General features: G+C 36.3%; 3 protein-coding genes, 1 non-coding gene and 1 pseudogene across 4 annotated transcripts; 1 reads left to right on the top strand and 4 right to left on the bottom strand.

Moving 5' to 3' along the window:
* Nucleotides 1-74: 74 nt before the first annotated feature.
* LOC114186791 (protein ABIL1-like) lies at nucleotides 75-5,822 on the bottom strand. Its single transcript, XM_028074808.2, has 9 exons — nucleotides 5,528-5,822; nucleotides 5,279-5,361; nucleotides 4,598-4,748; nucleotides 4,415-4,514; nucleotides 4,225-4,317; nucleotides 4,037-4,124; nucleotides 3,884-3,936; nucleotides 3,676-3,782; nucleotides 75-396 (listed from the first exon to the last, which is right to left on the bottom strand). The coding sequence occupies exons 1-9, from the start codon at nucleotides 5,582-5,584 to the stop codon at nucleotides 238-240; spliced, it is 891 nt and encodes a 296-aa protein (XP_027930609.2). The 5' UTR covers nucleotides 5,585-5,822; the 3' UTR covers nucleotides 75-237.
* Nucleotides 5,823-6,258: 436 nt separating this feature from the next.
* LOC114186792 (uncharacterized) lies at nucleotides 6,259-7,642 on the top strand. The gene is made up of 2 exons (XM_028074809.2): nucleotides 6,259-6,755; nucleotides 6,976-7,642. Exons 1-2 carry the CDS (start codon nucleotides 6,415-6,417, stop codon nucleotides 7,376-7,378), a joined length of 744 nt encoding a protein of 247 aa, XP_027930610.2. The 5' UTR covers nucleotides 6,259-6,414; the 3' UTR covers nucleotides 7,379-7,642.
* A 100-nt stretch (nucleotides 7,643-7,742) lies between these two features.
* On the bottom strand, nucleotides 7,743-10,092 carry LOC114186790 (subtilisin-like protease SBT3 pseudogene; annotated as a pseudogene).
* Nucleotides 10,093-12,843: 2,751 nt separating this feature from the next.
* On the bottom strand, nucleotides 12,844-12,948 carry LOC114189317 (small nucleolar RNA Z279/snoR105/snoR108). Its single transcript, XR_003605621.2, has one exon. It is a non-coding gene; the product is annotated as a small nucleolar RNA Z279/snoR105/snoR108 (small nucleolar RNA).
* Nucleotides 12,949-15,028: 2,080 nt separating this feature from the next.
* LOC114188018 (uncharacterized) lies at nucleotides 15,029-19,374 on the bottom strand. The gene is made up of 2 exons (XM_028076495.2): nucleotides 19,124-19,374; nucleotides 15,029-17,094 (listed from the first exon to the last, which is right to left on the bottom strand). The coding sequence occupies exon 2, from the start codon at nucleotides 16,991-16,993 to the stop codon at nucleotides 15,164-15,166; it is 1,830 nt and encodes a 609-aa protein (XP_027932296.2). The 5' UTR covers nucleotides 16,994-17,094; nucleotides 19,124-19,374; the 3' UTR covers nucleotides 15,029-15,163.

Genomic DNA, 19,374 nt, shown 5'->3' with positions numbered 1-19,374 from the left:
TGATGGCTCTTTTGCTAATAATAAGTAATAACAAAACGCAGACAAGAAAATACGGCTACTGTGATACATTGTCATTATTCAGAGACTATAACTGGAAACATAGATTAAGGTAATTCTGTTTATTAGTAGAAGCACGGTGAAAGAAGAGAATTAAGCATTTGGGTATATCAAAGTTGTTTTCTTAACTCTCTTTTATCTGAAAAAGAAAGAAAATGACATAGTTTGTCATGAGAGGTATCATAACACAGAACTGGTCTTCAACTTAGGTGCCTTTTGCTTGATAAAGAGAGTCGATAGCACACTTTTACTGCGACTGTGAACTTGGGCAGCCTCACGTCCATTTCGATCGTCAAAGGATCCAAATTTTGTCAATGGTTTGGAACCCTTCAATGCATCCTGCACACACAGAATCATCACTAACTTTGCCGAAGTTATGCCAAAAACAACTAAGAAAAAATCATCCTTCAACTAGTTAGCTAGCTGGGATACATTCTCCACAATTTCTGATGCATTGGTTGATGGAATATCTAATGCTATGTAGAAGTCAAACAAAGATTTTTCCACAGTCGCTGTGAAAACAACCCCACAAAATTGAAGAAGGGAAAAAGCATAATTCAATCAAGTGGTGTGGATCTATAGCAGAAGTTGTTGGGAATTTTAGGGCTTTTGATAATATGAGAGATATAAGAGATATATGTGATATGTTATACGGAGGAACATGTTTTTGTATTTTATTGATATACTCTATATATAGAGCAAAATATAACAAATATCAAGTATAAAATATTTATAATATCTCACTCCTAATCTAAAATAATAACAAATTTCTAAAACTGACACATATCTCTAAAACTGAAATATTTTCTAAAAATTAATTTAAATAAAAAAGATATTAAGTAATATTCTCAACATTCCTCCTTGCTTAATATCTGTTTATTTTATATCTTCAGATTTGATTCTCCATCTTTTGATGCTTGATTTTCTCCTCTTTTTGTGTTTGCAATATTTGTTTTTCTCCTTCTTCCATGGCATCACATCTTTCTTCAATTTGGCATCATCCTTCATATTTCTTCTTATATCAGCATCATCTTCTTTTTCTTTGTTCGGTGTGGATTTCATTGGAGTGGCATTGGACCTTTTGTGAATATTAAAATGTGAACCTCCATCTACTTTCTTCACTTGGACATCTACTTTCTTCCAAAGATATTTATCTTCTAATTTTGATCATTCTTTCATGTTCACTTTCTTTGTATCAAATTCCTCCTTCATAAAATCCAGCGCAAATCTTTTGTCTTTCATGTGGACTTTAAATACCTCTATGTTGTTTGCATTTTTGATCACACATACTTTATTTTCAAAGGAGACCTTATAACCTTTCTCTAACAATTGAGCAACACTTAACAAATTCTGGGTAATCTCAGGAACATATAAGACATCAAAAATTAATTTGATACCTGAATGAGTTTTAATTGAAACTGTTCCTGTACCTTTCACAGCAAGTTGTTCTCCATTCCCAATTCTTACCTTGGAAATATTTGATTTATTCAGCTCCTTGAAAATTTCTCTATCATGAGTCATATGGTTTGTGCAACCACTATCTATAATCCAATCTTTTGAAGATTGGTTGGTTGTGACACATGATATTGTAAAAAGTAGATCTTCCTCTGATTTATCCTCATCTGATTTATTCTCCACAATTTGAACATCTTCTTCAGAATCTTTAGATTTGCATACCTTTTCCACATGTCCCAATTGACCACATTTGTGACATTTGACATCTGACCTCCACCAACACCAATTGGGTTGATGACCTTTTCTCTTGCAATGGGGACAAGATGGAAAAACCTGTGTGTTGTTGTATTTGCTCCTAATATTTTTCTTGACTATGAGAGCATTATCTTTCGTGTAATTTAAATTACCTTCAACCGCCTCATGATCTTCTCTCATCAATCTTCGTTGTTCTTGTGCTTGCAAGGCATGTATCACCTCTGTAAAGGTGATTGTAGACAAATCTTTTGTGTTTTCTAAGGAAGCAATAGATGCCTCATATCTTTCCGGCACCGTCACCAGAATTTTCTCAACGAGTCTGGAATCTGAAAACTCCTTTCCCAACAATTTTATCTTGTTGGCAATACCCAACAATTTGTTTGAGTATTCTTTAATCATCTCTGACTCTTTCATTCTTTGCATCTCAAACTCCCTTATCAAGTTCAAAACTTTCATGCCTCGAATCTTCTCGTTCCCTTCATATTCTGCTTTCAAGTATTCCCATATTTCTTTGGGAGACTTTAAAGTCATGATCCTGGTCATAATCATTTGTGAAACACCTGCGAACAAGCATGATTTTGCCTTTGCCTTTCTCGTTTTCTTTTCTTTATGCGCTTTCATTTGAGCCATGGTTGGATTTTCAGACAAGGGAACATCATCTTCCTCCACAACTTCCCATAGATCTAGCCCCTCTAGATATGTTTGCATCCTTACCGCCCATAGATCATAGCTTTCACCATCAAAGAGTGGAATAGCGACGTGTGACATATTTCCTTCCATTCTATCGGCAGTAAGAACAATGGCTCTTGATACCAGTTGTTGGGAATTTTAGGGCTTTTGATAATATGAGAGATATAAGAGATATATGTGATATGTTATACGGAGGAACATGTTTTTGTATTTTATTGATATACTCTATATATAGAGCAAAATATAACAAATATCAAGTATAAAATATTTATAATATCTCACTCCTAATCTAAAATAATAACAAATTTCTAAAACTGACACATATCTCTAAAACTGAAATATTTTCTAAAAATTAATTTAAATAAAAAAGATATTAAGTAATATTCTCAACAGAAGTTTCCTTTTTCCTTTGGAATAAATTATGCATGCTATATTGAAACCAATTTAATATTTGAATCAATCAATCAATCAAAGATTAATTTTGGCTTGCATCCATTCACACTTTAAGTTTATTATATTGTACAAGGACTACATATTCATCAGAAGTAACTAAATAAGATCAAATAGATAAGGCAAATATAGGATCAAATGCCCAATGGACAGATCAAAACTATTTGCTTTTTAAATCAAAGATTACTGTTGATACTAGCTTGGCTGGGAATTTGCGATTTCAAAATATTTTTACTGGATCAACATTCTGCTGAAATTTTTAAATTCAATGGACTCTTGAAGATGAACTTCTGTAATGGATCTCAGCATGATGAACAAAATGGAACATGAACATTCATCTTTAAATAGTATTGTTCTGTAAAAAAGTATTGAGTGAGTAAGTTACTGGTGCAACGAACTCCAAAATGAAGCTGCTAGCAAAATTATCAATGACCCTTCCCCTTAGTACATTAGTTTTTTTATGTATCAAAATTACCAACGAGAACAATCAAATACCCTCATATATCATCAATTAGAAGCATTATTCTGTTCTAGAAAAGGAACTTCTATCTGAATCTTTATTCAAGTGCAAAATCCAAACTACGCTCCCCTGACAGATTATGTCAAAGATATTGCCTAGAAATATTAAACAAAGATAAACAGTTTTCCAAACACACGAAATCAAATAAGAGCAGATAAGTCAATTATAATCAAATCCCATTTGACTATTCCATCAAATATGGCACCACACTACCATGCATTTGAACTTCCTGATGAAAACAAAGTTACCTCGTCTGTGACACCAAAAGTTTGGGTGGCAGCTCTAGATGTAAGAGTTCCATTTGTTAAGTGGAGTTGTGCTGCTGAGGGTTTCATCCATGCACGCTCTTCATTATCTACAGTGACAAGCTAATGTATTTAAACACGGAAAACATAACCAATGCTTGCTTAGTGTAACTGAATTATGTGCTACAAAGGATACAACTATTCAGCATACCTAGAAGGTGGAAAACTCCAGAGGTCTTGGCAGAAAATTTGGAGTCCTTGGGGCTGCAAAAATGGATGTGTTAAAATAGTGAAAAAGCACTCATTGATGGAGTGAATAGCAAATAAAGCAACGAGCCTACACAGGCCAAAATTGTAAGCTTACTTTTTTGAAGTGCGGGAAGTCGTTTTTTTTAAGGTAGACTTAGTTTCTGATGCTAAATGCCATGAAAGAGTTTTTGAAATAGGGGTACCTAGGTACAATCATAATACATATTCAGTTGAAGGAGAAAAGGAGAAAGGTGGAGAACATACATCAAAGCCAAAAGCTCCAGAAGGGACATTTTCACAGACCTGAAGAAGGAAGACGATTTCTGGTTCGATATAGATTTTGTCTTGCATTAATCTGTCTGTGTGAGCTGAAATGTACCTTTTTATTCACAGAATCTAGCTTGCGTTGTTAAGAAGAAAACAAGAATCATAAGTAAACGAAAATCTGTAGAGTGAATGGTTAATTCTGGAGAAAAAAAACAGTTAGGCCTACTTGGCAAAATGTAATGCTTATGATGTCTGGGAACGAAAGCTAACAACTGCTGCTGCCGAAGGCCCTCTCTATCAGTGTAAACATGACATGTAAGAAGTTTCTGCATTTTTGCATATATCTCACTTCAAATCCACTTGAAATTTATTTATTTCGAAATGATACGTAAAAAATATTTCTAATTACCTGATTCAACATAGAGACCTTCAAGTCCATGGTTGATACGTCCAAGGTTTGCTTCTCAAGAAGGTCGGTTAACTTGTAAGCAACAGTTCCCAGATGATCAACAGCATTGACAAGAGCTCTTACAGCATAATCTTTGAGGTTGTCAAGTACCCTGTTGCAGAAATAAAACAAAACGGAGTTTGTTTGGGTAAATCCATGCAGTTAAAATACAGAAGAACAATTAGCTGACAGACACAACACAACCATACATTTTAAGAATCATTACAAGTTTTTCTGCACATATACAACAACGCAAATACTTCAGTCAGATCAGAGATCAATAGAAATTACTTAAACAGTAACGAGTCTTAACCAACGTTCATCAGGTGTCCACTTTAAGACCATTAAAAATTTGTTATCAGAAATAATCGAATTAATTTTCTTAGTAGTCTCAATTTAAAGATCCGTTTTCTTGTTTACAGCATTTTGTTATATCCATCCACAATTCCACATAAAGCAAAACACACATCTAGCATTTGTTGAAAACTTTAACGCACAAATATAGAAAATTTCAGCCATAACACTGAGAGCCTTGCAAGAAACTAGCAAAAGTACTTCAAGAAATCACTAATTGTAAAAATGAGGTATGTTTGCATTCCAGAGCAACAAACTAAAATACCCATTAACAAAAAGTACCCTTACACTTGTTTTTTATCACTATGGAGATAAGATTTCTCGCAGTACTCTGCAGCAGAATAGAGTTGAGGCCTCAGATTCTTAAGTTCCTGAAATGGCAGTATCAGGAGGATCAGCACCCAGCAACTAGAATAAGTATTAATTCTTTGTGGAGAGATTAGAGGTTTGTGGTTATGAATTTGAACACAAGTGAAAGAATTGTAACAGGGACGGTAATGTAGTTTAGTAAGTGAGAATAGTGATAGATCTGATGACCTGCAAGGCGAAGATGAATCCCTTGCTGTGCTCCATGGGAACCACGTCCAAGGTCATGGCGCAATGTTCAATCAGAAAACTACAACACTAATGGTAGTTAAGTATTTGTTTGGTTCCTTGAGAAAAACAAGAAAGGAGGATCAAATTCAAGAACTGAAGAGAGAGTGAGTGAGAAGGAAGAAGACAAGACAGTCAAATTCCAAAGGCAACATGTCACTCATTTCATTGCATCTGAAAATCATCCAACACACATAATTAATTAAGAATTATTATGTTCTTTGTTGTAAGGGAAACGACAATTTTCCAAAGACATTCATGCCCTTGGCTGTGTTATTCCATTTTTAAATCTACACTCCTCCTCACACTTCTCTTAAGTTATAAACACCCTTTTATCCCACCTTATAAGTTACTATAAAAGACACATTATTTTAGTAAAAAAATATTATCTCGAATTTAATTTTTGATTAACCATTCTAATTTCTTTATTCTCTATAAACAAATTCACCCCCTTAAAGCCTTTTTTAAACTAATACAAAAGTACATAAAATGAAAAAATGAAGAAGAAGAAGAAGAAGGGAATATGCTCTCAACTAGTGCCAAGGCACCTAACCCAAAGATTCCAATCTCTCCTAAAGGATTATTCTTGGGTTATTTCTCTGTCACACCCACGCCACAAGGTGACATTTTTGAAGCTTTTTTATTTTAGTAACATAGCCTATGGAAAAGTAGAAAGAAAATCCAAATCCAACCAATCACACACTTTTCCCACTTAATAACTCCACACATCTAATCTTGTTTTCTTTTTTTCAACTCCCTTTTTCTTTTCTTCTCATGCAGCAACCACATTTTATTCTTTCACTTTCGTCGCAGAAATCCCACCCATCACCATGTCTCTTCTCATCCATTGCTCGGAACCGTTCTTGGTCACCAAAATTGTGCACTACCTTAACCCTAGACCCAGTAAGCTCTACAACTTTAAACCGCTCACAAAGGGCAAGACAATTGGGTTAAAAGTAAGTTGCAAAGTTAAGGATTATGGGGTTTTGGGTTTGGATCAGAATTTTAGTTCGTATGGTTACTTTTCGGCTCTGGTAAAGAGAGGGAACAAAGAGGAAGAAGAAGAAAAAGAAAAACAAGAATATTACGTGAATTTGGGGCATGCTCTTCGGGCTCTGAGGGAGGACTTCCCTGCCCTCTTCCACAGAGAACTCTCCTTCGACATCTACAGGTTCCAGTTTCTTTCTTTTCTCAATTTTATTTTATTTCAGACATAGTTGTACTTGTGATTTTAATTGTCTTACGTACAATTGTAATAATCGAGGACCAAGAATGTAAGTAACTAAACATTTATTTTATTTGCATGGTGTTTATTTTTGTTTATTTACCTGCTTTCTTTGTTTATTGGATTGGAAGTTTTCTGTGTCTACAAACATATCTGTTTCTTTCAGGGATGATATTGTACTCAAAGATCCTCTGAACACGTTCGTTGGCATCGAGAGTTACAAAACAATCTTCTGGGCTCTACGATTTCATGGCAGGATGTTTTTCAAGGCTTTGTGGATTGACTTATCCAGCGTGTGGCAGCCTGCTGAGAATGTCATTATGGTTCGGTGGACTGTTCATGGAATCTCACGAGGTCCATGGGAGAACCGTGGGAGGTTTGATGGAACCTCTGAGTATAAACTCGACAAGAATGGCAAGATTTTCCAACACCGTGTTGACAATATTGCTCCCAACACACGTCCTAAATTTCAAGTGCTGCGTGTAGAAGAATTGCTTCAGTCTATATGCTGCCCCTCTACTGCAAGACCAACTTGTTTTGAAACATCCTCGTCTACAAAGAGAACTTGATGTCTTGTTTCTCAAGTTCTTCCAAACAGTTTTGCAGTAAATAATGATTGGCAGAGTAAATACACATTGAGCTACTTGCATGGCATGAACTTTGAAATTTTCCCAATTGGTCATGCGGTGCTCAAATCTACTGGTATGGACCAATAGGGCCTTAATTGGGTTGTAATTGGTTGGGCTTGAAACTGGAGTATACTGTATATAAGTTGTATATACATTAATAATACGATTGCAGGTTCATATATATCATCATCATCGCTTATATAAGTACTTCATGTGTTTTTATTCTGATTTTCAGTATTGTAGAGTAAGATAATTACCAGCTAAAAAAGATAATCAATGATATGTTGATATTATTAGAACGCAGAGATTGATATTGATGAGTGGAATATAAGGTGAAGTTAAATCCGAGTTTAGGGGTTGAAGACGAAGTTGGTAGGTACAACCACAAGGGGACTCCGAACAACGTGCGTTCCTGTTTCTTCAACCCATTCCAATGAACCAAAAGCCACTGCATTTTCCTTCTTCATTTCAGACTTCAACGTCAAACTGAATTTCCGTTTCTCATATTTTGCCTTGAAGACCAACCTATTGGGAGAAACTGAGATTTGCGTGCCATTAGAGGAACTCACACGTGCCGTGTAAGCAGCTGGACCATCTCCAACGTACGTCACACTTCTCCGGAATTTTCTCTCCACTGTCACACTCTGGTCAGCAGAAAAAGCCACGAAAGAGGGATAATTGACGTCGTAAGATGGGCTTGAGCAATTGTAGGCCTTTGATCTGGTAATGGCCAAGATTTGGGCCTGGGTGAAATTCATGGCACAGAGGAGGTTAACATAGTCTTGAGGGGTGGTGTCATAAACCAAACCTGGGTCAAGCGCACGGTTGGGGTCGATAAGGCCAGCGCCCATGGCCAGAGGAGAAGCCCGTGGAGAGAGCTCTCCATTTTCTTCGATGGGCTTTCCAGAGTTATCCAGTGGGCTGGCCGTAGTTATCAACGCGGACCTAACAGCCGAAGCACTCCACTCGGGGTGTGCACTCCGCAACAGAGCCACCACCCCGGAAGCATGAGGACAAGCCATCGAAGTCCCAGACAACAAATTGTATTCATTATTTAATACCACGTTTGGGCCAATTTGGGCCGCAGGCAAATCCGGAACCCAAGCCGCCAAAATCGACGACCCCGGGGCCATAATGTCGGGCTTCAATACCCACGGACACTCCCAAGACGGGCCTCTGGAACTGTAACTGGCCACCGTTGGAGCCCGTTTGGTTCCGACGAACGTTTCTTGAAACTTTATGGTGGCGGAAGCGGGTTGAGTGGCGCGTGCGTATTCGATCACATTTTTGCCATGGTGAGGGCTAATAACAAGGCCCGGAAACGTCATTTTTCCCGTTTCAAACAGAGTGGGATCACTGGATATAAACACAGCTCCATACACTGCAGACAGTGACACTTGCTGAATCTGCTGGTTAACATCCATAACAGAATCGCATATGACGACGCTGCCACGCGCCACTTGCGACAACAGTGTAGAAGAGTCACATGCGGAAGCGTCGTTATGGTAAACCAGAGGAAGGTTATTCACCGTGGCACTTGCAGGGAACAGAGTCCACCCGGAAAACCTCTTCCCGTTGCCCAGAATTAACGTGCCGCCAAAAGAGCGCTCTGTGTTGCTCGCTCCAACCGTTAAAACCCACGGAATCCCGTTATGTATGGACCCCAGTGACGGACCTGCGTTTCCGGCAGAAGCTGAAACCACGATGCCTTTCTCCAACGCAGAGAAAGCGGCGATTGCGACAGGATCCTCGTACAGGGGCACCATATCCAAACCCATTGAAATGGAAATAACGTCAACTCCGTCAGCGATTGCCTGGTCCAGACCTGCGAGCATGTCCGAGGCAAACGCGCCTTGGGCCCACGAAACCTTGTACATCGCAATTTTAGCACGTGGCGCAATTCCTCTTGCGGTGCCCTTTGCGTATCCGAAATACGACGCGCCCCTCACGTAGTTCCCCGCCACCGTGGACGCGGTGTGGGTCCCGTGTCCCATGCTATCTCTAACGGAGTTGGAGCCAATTTTGGTGTCGTCGTCATCACCGTCGTGCGCTGCGAGAAGGCCTTTGTTGAAGTACCTTGCGCCTATGAGTTTGGAGTTACAGAGGGAGGGGTCAAAGCGTTGACCACCCTGACACTTTCCCTTCCATTTTGGAGGAGTTTGAGTTACCATGCCATCGTCTTTGAAGCTGTCGCTCTCGGGCCAGATTCCGGAATCGACGACGCCAACGACGACGTTTTGGCCGTAGTTGGACGCTGGCCAGAGGCCGTGAGAGACGTTGAGAGAGAGGAAGGTGTAGGAAGCGGTGGTGTCAAGAGTGGCTGCTCTGTCTCTGTATGCTGAGATGAAACCTGGTGTTTCTTTCAGACTCTGTAACTGCTGTGGTGACAACGCAGCGCTGAAACCGTGAAGTGCGTTTTCGTAAGAGTACAAAATGCTACTGTTAACGTGTTCAGTGGCGGAGTCCAGAGAAGTAACGGTGGATGAATACCAATGGCGTTGCGAGGTGAAAACTCTGGGCATGTAAGACTCGTCCATGTGAACTACATACGTAACTGCCTTTGAATTGCATTGCCATAGCAAACACACGATCGAGAGATGAACAATAACGTTTGATAAACAAAATGTATTCACGTTCTTCATTGTCTTGGACATGCACCAGAATGAGGTCACCATAACATATTATCACTCTGTTTTGATGCATGAAATAATTCTATACATTTGAAGTGTTTCTTTATTTCAAGTACTGCCTTTTTATTGGTAGAATTTGATTAGTAGTTCTTTGATGAGTGTTAGGAAGTAGTGAAAGAGTCTCGGGAAGAAAAGGATGCATTAATCATATAACCAAAGGCCAAATGAATCAGAAGCTCAATGAATGGAAAAGTCATGCACTGCTTTCATGTTTCTAAAGGTCAGAAGTTTGATTTGAAAATTAGCTTTTGGTATGATCCTTGGGTACTTAGGCTATTGTGTAATAATATATATCATTTTGTGAGTATCCATGGATGGTTCTTAATGTAGAAATAATGATGTTTGAAGAGTTGGTAAAAGACATTTGGAGAGTCTGATTGGTAACTTAACTTCTCTCACTCTGATGTATGCCTTAAAAATTTAAGGCATGGGACCTTGAAGTGGTTTTATGTTAGGTGTCTTCACAGTTTTGATGGAGGGACACTGATTAAGGTTCCGTTTTGTAAAAAAATTGCGGACAAATCCAGATTGTTTTTAACTTTTGTTTCTTTATTCTGTCATGCATTGTTGTATTTTTGGTGGCTCATAAATTTTTGTAAATTGATCTTTGCAGAAAAGAAAAACACACGAAAAAACATAATATCATTAAGTGAAAACATATTTTAATTCAAAATGTAAGTACGTAAAAAAAGTTAAAAGTATAAGTAAAGCAACCTAAGTTTTCTTAATTTTGAAAAATTGAATTTATCTTAGCTAGTGGATGACTCGCCTAACGAGTCTATAGAACTTTAGAAATCTTACATATATTAGTTTGAACTATAAGTTACCACTAGTGTTTTTATCTCTTTTCATATATATATATATATATATATATATATATATATATATATATATATATATATATATATATATATATATATATATATATATATTTCAATTCTAAAAAAAATAGTATAATGAATCGATATGATCAAACTGATGTATCCAACTTTTTAAAAGTCACCACACAAGTCATATTACAACATCTTCATTCAACATATCATATAAATTTCAACAATTTTCAAATAGCTTAAATTAAGCATGGTGATCACAACATTTCTACTAGATTCAACTAGATCTCCTTATTAGGACTGAGTTTCTTGATCCCATTAGACTTCTAAAAGTCTTCACTCACACAAAATGCAATATTTGTACATGAAAAACTCATATCAACAATTTGAACATGTATCCTAACAATTTTAAACAAATAAAGATTCATTTTGAATTCTTTTGAATCACATGCAATGCTTCTAGAGTACATGCATGTAAAATTTTTTAAAATTGATTTAAGAGATGAACTTACTCAAAGAAGATTTTGATTGACTAAAATTGTCCTATTCTACGTTAGGTTCTCTATGATAGTATGTGATCTTCAAAAGATAATTATAACATAAATTTAGAGAGAATGTATTCATAAGATAAATAAGATAGTTTTATAGAAATAGTAGTCTTTATAAAATGAAATCCAATTTCTTGGCTCATTAGGTGAATTGCTAAGCACAATTCATTTTATTATAATCTAGAGAGTTAGTGGTTGTTAGGTCATTTAGCGAGTTTGGTCTTACTTGACAAATTATTTTGTTATAAGCTTATAATACTTGCTCATTAAACGAGCCAAACTTCTTGCTTAACAAATTTTTTTAATTAAAATTCAAAGTACTCAGAAGGGATTGATTGATGAGTGAGTCAAGTGTTTGCTAGACTAATATACCTTTACAAATATTTCACTAGATGAATAACTAAACAAGCCTTAATTTTTGAAAACCTTAAAATTGTTACACTAGAAGAGCTTAAGTGCTCACTAAGTGATAGGAAAAATATTGTATATAAAAGTCAATTGTTGAGATTTAAAATAAAAATATGCGAAATAGTGATAAAACAAAACTAAAGCACGTATCATAATCTATAGTGAGATGTTGATTTGATATATATTTGATGTAAATGTAGTTGTTTCCTAAAAAAGATGTTATCTTTAGATGTTGTATTGTATAAAGATTTTAAGAATGAGATTATTCTGATTTTACTGATGATGAACTCACATCACATAAAAAAGATATTGATTAATGAAATTCGATAGATATTTTTATTACTTACTTACTATATAAACAAATAATCATGCCTAATAAGTCATAAACTCTATGGAAGATTCTAGGATGAAATCTCCTTATATGCATTTGCGATGGAAGTATAATAGATGTGAAACTTTTGATTTTGATGATAGTAAATCACTGGATATAAAACATTTGATTTTAATTGTTTGTGATCAATGTTTTTTACATGATTATATGTGATGTGAAATGATTAAATTAAAATATAAGATATTTTAAAAACTACTAATTTATAAAAATAAATTTACCATATTTTGATGTCTGTATGCCAAATATAACTACAAATGATAATATGATATTTGGGAAAACAATATGGTATTCAATAATATTATAAATTTAAGAAAGAATAATTTACTTTAATATATATATATATTCTTAATTCTGAATTTTAATTGAACATAACCAACAGAAACATATTTATGAATTACAAAATAAACTACTAATATTGTACCCATCAAAGGTCTTAAAATAATAATACAAATATTTTAAAACAACAATATATTAAAACAAAAATTCTAAAATAAATGCTACAAATAAATATTTGTAATAAACTTATCCTCCTGGCATAGGGATCAGAATAAAAATTGGAGGGTGCTCAATTGTCGTAACCAGGCTTTGGGGCGAACACCCAACTCGCATAAACTTTGCGAGCCCAAACCACTCCTCATATCCCATTAACTGCCTGAAGTATCATACCTTAACAATTTCATCTTAGCTATTTATATAAAAGAAGTTAGTTTTATTTCATATTGTGTTACGATGTGGGACTTAAGTCATACCCAGACGATCTATTTAGCATTCCAGGTTGAGGAAACTCACTTTCGTCTAATATCAATCTACTACTGATTTATCCAACTTTCCATTTGGATGACTAAGGCTTTGCGCTAAAATGTTAGTTCAGATGAGTTTCCCGTAAATGGGGACCAGGTATTTATGTGATGAAGGATTTGATGGTATTTATAGTGTAAGTATAATAGTGTAGTGCTCCGGTTAAATATAAAATTTCATCTTATGAATATGTAATATGTTCAATAAAATGCAAAGTATCGATGCAACACTCCAAATTTAGTTAGAAAATCATACCAATGGTACAGAACTTATATATTATACCTATAGTACAATATATAAGTTATGTTCTTTGTTGTGTTGGTAGTACCAGATAATTTGAAGAATTATATTTCTGTATAGAATAATTCAATCCATGAAAATACTAACCTTTTCATTGGTTTTATTCATTATGATTCTGTTTTAATGATGTATATATGGTGTTCTTGTTTTGAAGGTTACAATTTATTACTGTAAAAGCTGGCAGCAGAACAATAATGGCGCTTTGATCACTGTACCCATGACCAAAAAAGACAATGGTGATCCCATTCTTCTTACATTTTAATGGGATAAGGAAGATTGTGTTTCCTAGTACATGTTTGGTATGATCCAATGTGATTTACACTATACTGCACACTGCATTGCATGCCTGCATATCGTGATCAATTGTATGTGCAATTCATCAATTGTGAAAATGGATTGCTCTGACTTATTTCAACTTATTTAAGTTCTCTCATCGTGTTTGGTTCGATAAGAAAAAGTGAAAGCAAAAATATTCTGTGAAGACATTTTATTAGAAGTAATGCTATTGACCTTACTACTACTTATAAATAAAACCCACACTGCACGTGGTTCTATCGACATGTATTAAATTAGATGCAAAAAATATGAAGAGTGGCTAACTTAATTGATAAAAGTCTAAAACTACCAAAATGACCATCATTTGATAGTGTCAGAGCTTAAGAGGACTGTTATTTGATTCTGCAAAAGCTAAAATAAATACATTTATAAACACAACTACCCTAACTTTGATCTGGTCATATTTCTGTCATGTGCACCTGCGAACTGTGATGTGATCACATGTTCTGAAGGATTGCTCTCTCCTTTTTTGACTTTGACAGAAGATGCTCTTGTTGCCCTAATGATAACAAAAAATAAACGAAGATTTGGTGATTGGGAAAATGAAATGCCACCGTTGAAATTATGTGGCTGTAAAAAGTGACCCTTAAACCAGCACAGAACGAAGTCTGCTCAGTAAATAATTAATGCGCTTTGCTACCAAAGCAGATGAACTTCAATGCATGCAGACTAGGAATAAGAAAACCTAGGTAGTAGCTGCAATTTATCCAATCCAACCGTTATAAAAGCAATTCAGAAAACATAACATAATATATATATATATATATATATATATATATATATATATATATATATATATATATATATAAAGATGCACTGGGCAATAACTACCAAGAACTGGCCAGATGGGAAGCAATTAGAATCAAATCTCTAGTAACATCTTCCATACACCGTTCGGCCAGAAGAGAAAAAACATCGAAGTATATATGGATTTCTCGTGTAAACGCCATTAAAAATGTGTTACCATGGCAGTACCTAACTCTGTAGATCAGTTTTCTTGGCCTAACCATTCCGCTAGAGTGAATGTCTTTCCAAATCAATAAAGAAATATATGTAACATTTCAAGACAACCAAGAGAACTACAATTGAAAGATTGAAAATCAAGAAGAATTTTGATTAAAAATGATATCTACCAGTTCAGATTACTTTCCCCAACTTTTCGTCGTGAAATTATGATACAATATAGAGACCAGATTCAAACCGGCAAGCCAATTTTCTAACATTAATCAATTATTACGCCAAATGAGAAAACAGGGATACAGACAGGTCGCCAACATTTTACGAAAACCTTGGCAAAAACTAATGGATTCTTATTTTGTCATTGACAGGTTCAGAATACATTTAAATTACAATACAGACAACATTACTTCTATTGCAGAATGTCCCTGAAACAAAAAGATATTTCAAACAAGTAAGCAAATTCTTCAAATGGGCATTGTGCATTTCTTTTGAGAATGTCCTAACATGTGACAGCGGCCACATTGGACAACTCTTTTGGGACGCTTAAAATTCTCCACTCGTAGAACCTTCTTTTTAGGCCTCCCAGGTGGCCGGCGAGTCTTTGGTGGGTGGATTATAATATCAACCCTTGCCCCTCCTCCACCTTCAGCTCCTTCTCCCTGATCTCTCCATTGGCTCTTATCTGGTATAGGATTAATCATCTGAGAGTAGGTCATTCTGTAACTCTGTACAGTGAAGCATGGTTCAGCAAACATATGGGCATTGTGTCCACAAGAGATAAGTGCAGCAGCAGCATGGGCACAAGGTAATCCATAAAGCTGCCAACGGCGACAAGAGCACTCACGACTCCGTATATCTACAATATTGGTCCTCTCAGTGGACACAATTTCAAACTCAACTTCATTTGCCCGGAGAACTTGATAGCAATGAGCATCGGCAATTGCCTCCAAAATTCGCTTCTCCGCTGATGGTACAAGAATTGATGTCCACCTCATGCCCATATCCTGCCGATCACTAAACCAAGATACCATCTGCTGGCGGATGTGTTCCATCATCTGAACTATAGGGAGCTCATGACATTCAAGGGCCCAGTTATACAATAATTCTGTTACTCCAAGTGTGAAATGGCCATATCGAACACCATCAAAGTATGCCACAGCCCAAAGATAGGGAGGAAATTGTTGAAACCATGATATAACGTCTTGTGAAATTTCCATCATCTCAGTAATCTTGCTTTCAAATTCAGCAGCAGTAAGCGCATAAACAGCATTCCAAAAGATGTTTACCAACTTTGTGTTTTTAAATGTATCACGAAAATTTTCACTGACAAAACGCAGACAAAAACCGTGTGAAGCACTGGGAAAATGTGTTTCTACCGCCTCCACCAAGCCTCTTTGCCTTTCAGATAGTATTGTCAGCCTAGGCATGTTTTCTGTGTTCACTCCTAGAAGTTTGCGTAACTCTGACATGAACCACATCCAATTATCATCACTTTCAGTATCAACAACAGCAATAGCCAAAGGAAACAGCGCATCATCTGCATCAACAGCTGCTGCACAAAGCAGTGTACCTAGGTACTTTCCTTTAAGATGTGCTCGGTCAAGTTCTACAAGTGGCCTACAAGCATTTATAAATCCATAAATTGATGCACGATAAGAAATAAACAGTCTTTGAAAACAATTTTCTTGTCCAGTGGCAACAACAGATGCAATGCTACCAGGGTTGGTTTTCCTTATTTGTTCGCAGTAAGCAGGGAGAAGACGATAACCCTCTTCAAATGTCCCATGAAGGGCAGCCATGCTACGTTCCTTCCCCCGCCAAGCTTGCATGTAAGAAACAGCAACTCCATGCTGATCACGAATATCTTGCAGTATTTCCCTTGGTTTGTATTGTGGATTATCTCGAATGCGTGCTTCAACAGATCTTGCAACCCAACCTACTGATGCCTGCTGATGATGAAGATTCTGAACTCCCTCACAAGTATGCTCTCCTTGTAGTGTTCTTACAGTAAAAGTTGGAACACCAGGACACTTTGCAACATGGACACGCCATGGGCACCCTTCTTTGGAGCATTTTGCTATAAAACGACTGCGATCAGACTTAACTATCCGAAGATCAAAATGCATGGCAATGGCAATATCTTTCAGTGTTCTTCGGCAGGTTTCCACATCTGGAAACTCTTGCCCAATGACTAATGGCTGCTCTGCTACAGTAACAGTACTAACAGATGTGTTGTCTAAAACTAAAGAATGATTAGCCATATATCCAGCAAAACAAGGAAAGAGCAATGTCATTTGACTCTACGGGTTTCCATCATATTTGTGAATTATCAAGGGCTTCCAAGGATGGGAACTGAAAAATGTCATTATATCAAACTTCCGACCAACTAATGATTCTGCAATAAATAAAAGAAAGAATGGTTAAATTTTATATACAGTTCAGAATGAAAAGTCACTGAAACAAAATGGAAATTTGGGATTGCTGTACCAGTCAAATACATACAAGCTGTAAATACAGTAAGTAGCTAACTGATAATAAATGTTCAATAATTAAATTATTCAAATGCAAATAATTGCAGAAGGAGGAAAAAGTGAAAAGACCCATCAGAAGACTTAGAATATATAAATCTACAAACTTATGCACTAATGCAGGAGTTTTTAAATACATATATCTTGCTCAATCTGAACACTGTGAGGCTGCCTACAAAAGGGGAGTTGCAGAAGTAGAACATTGAACTCTGGCATAAAATCAATAAGTTCTTTGATATTATAAGTAACCAAAGGAACATAATTTGAAACTAAGCACTTCTTCATGAAATAAAATTAGGAAAAGGAGATGCCAGGATAGTGCCCTAGTCCAAGATAGGGGAAGCTCCCGAACTCAAAGAACACTTACAACCTATCATTCCAAGGTAATGAGTGGGAGCTTGAGCCTATAACCTATCAAATACAAGACTTTGTCTTACTCCACTTGACCAACACCTCGAGAATTGAACTAAGTCTTTTTTTATTAGTATGAAAATCAATTGATTTGGTTAATCGATTTCCAATCATTATGATTTCAAAGTTTTGTAAAACCCACCATACGTGAGTCTGCATAACTCAATACAAGGAAAAGATTACACAAATGAAACAAGACATGAGTGCAACATGCTACAAAGAAACAGACAACAAAATAATTAGAAGATGATTCTAGTTCTCTATCCCTCTAACTTAATTTTGTTGGAAGCCTTCTCTTTCATGTTCTTATTAATATGAGAGATGATGAAAATGATATATTTAAGGTGCCAGTGAAAGGGGATTGAAATCAAACATTACCTGAATGATACAATTGTAGGATTATATCTAAATTTTATTTTAGTGCCATGATCACAATTCAAAGGTTGCCAGACACTAATGGTTGCTGGTGAAAAAGATGTCTGTATCAGAAACCAAAAAAATGTTAATTTTAATCTTTGTGGTTGCTACGGAACTCATTCAACTGCATTTATCCACAACACAAACTGCATTGTTTCTACACCATCATGTAATTGATTATAGCCTATGGAAAAATCCACATTTCTGAAGAATACTACTTTGAGTATGCCACTTTTGCCAATGACCTGCCTAAACATCCCAAATGGTTGATTGGTCCTGCACACAGTCCCAGTGATTAATTCATAAAAGCTTGTTGCCTGCACAGGACCACTTCATCGTATTTACATTCTCAGGAAATATAAGAGGACATCACCGCAGCCGGAAAATCCTTTAAAACAAACCAAAACAGAACAAAAAACCCAGTGAGCTCTAATCGGTCTACCCCTCTCAGGCACTAAACCAAATAACACTTTCATCTCTGTACTTAGCAGTAGTAACTGCGCCTATTTGGATCCAGAAACTGAGGTTATGGGTTTTTATTTGCTCCTGTATTTCATATGATGATTCTCTTTTGAAGAAGCAAACAGCGCCAACATACAAAACAGCAGCATAAAACCCACGTATAACATAGTCTCTTGATAACATATCCGAGAGATTCGTATTCAAGCTTCAAATGAAGGCGTCACACTCAGGAAACAAGGACCACATTGCTCACCTAGGTCATACATCAAACCACGACCGCAACTGCTAACACTCCTTTCGGATCCAAACATTTGCAATCAGGAAAATTCAATTTCTGAATTCGTAATCTAAATTTCGTAAACTACGAGGTCGGATTTCCCTTTGGTTTAGGCAATTCAGAGAAAGCGACCAATATAGAGACAGCAGTATTTAATAAAATTGATTTTTATTTTTGGCAGAAAGGAAATCGAAACATCCCGAAGCAGAAAGCTAATTGGGGATATGAAGCAAAGCAAGAAGTGGAGGAAGGAAGGGACTTCGGCTGAAAACATGCGTAGACAATTATTGGGAAAAGAAAAAAAGAAAAAACAGAGAGAGAAAGAGTACCTTAGTTCGCTTACACTTGTTGGTGTTTGAAATTCACGGTTTGTGCTACAGTTGTTGCTGCTGTTTCTCCTTTTCCTCCTTCTCCTTCCTCTTGTCGTGGTTTTAGCTTCGGCCTCTTGAATTTGAGGAGATGGTGGACCGTAGTAAAACAAATTTCTGTTTCTTTTTGTTCTTCCCTGCTTTTGTTTTCCTTTTCTTTTTCTTTTTCTTTGATTTCCGTTCCAGAGTAGGGTACTACAAATTTGCAAAAA

Source organism: Vigna unguiculata, chromosome 6, assembly GCF_037176805.1.
Source record: "Vigna unguiculata cultivar grain cowpea cultivar isolate G323 ecotype 2 chromosome 6, ASM3717680v1, whole genome shotgun sequence".
Taxonomy (NCBI): Eukaryota; Viridiplantae; Streptophyta; class Magnoliopsida; order Fabales; family Fabaceae; genus Vigna; species Vigna unguiculata.
This window is presented reverse-complemented; position numbering and strand designations above follow the sequence as displayed.

Coding starts and splice junctions, on each gene's coding strand:
- LOC114188018 (XM_028076495.2), bottom strand. CDS start 16,993: ATGACATTGCTCTTTCCTTGTTTTGCTGGATATATGGCTAATCATTCT.
- LOC114186791 (XM_028074808.2), bottom strand. CDS start 5,584: ATGACCTTGGACGTGGTTCCCATGGAGCACAGCAAGGGATTCATCTTC. Junction 4,515..4,597: donor AGGTCTCTATGTTGAATCAG/GTAATTAGAAAT, acceptor GCAAAAATGCAG/AAACTTCTTACATGTCATGT. Junction 4,318..4,414: donor TAAGCATTACATTTTGCCAA/GTAGGCCTAACT, acceptor AACGCAAGCTAG/ATTCTGTGAATAAAAAGGTA.
- LOC114186792 (XM_028074809.2), top strand. CDS start 6,415: ATGTCTCTTCTCATCCATTGCTCGGAACCGTTCTTGGTCACCAAAATT. Junction 6,756..6,975: donor CTCTCCTTCGACATCTACAG/GTTCCAGTTTCT, acceptor TGTTTCTTTCAG/GGATGATATTGTACTCAAAG.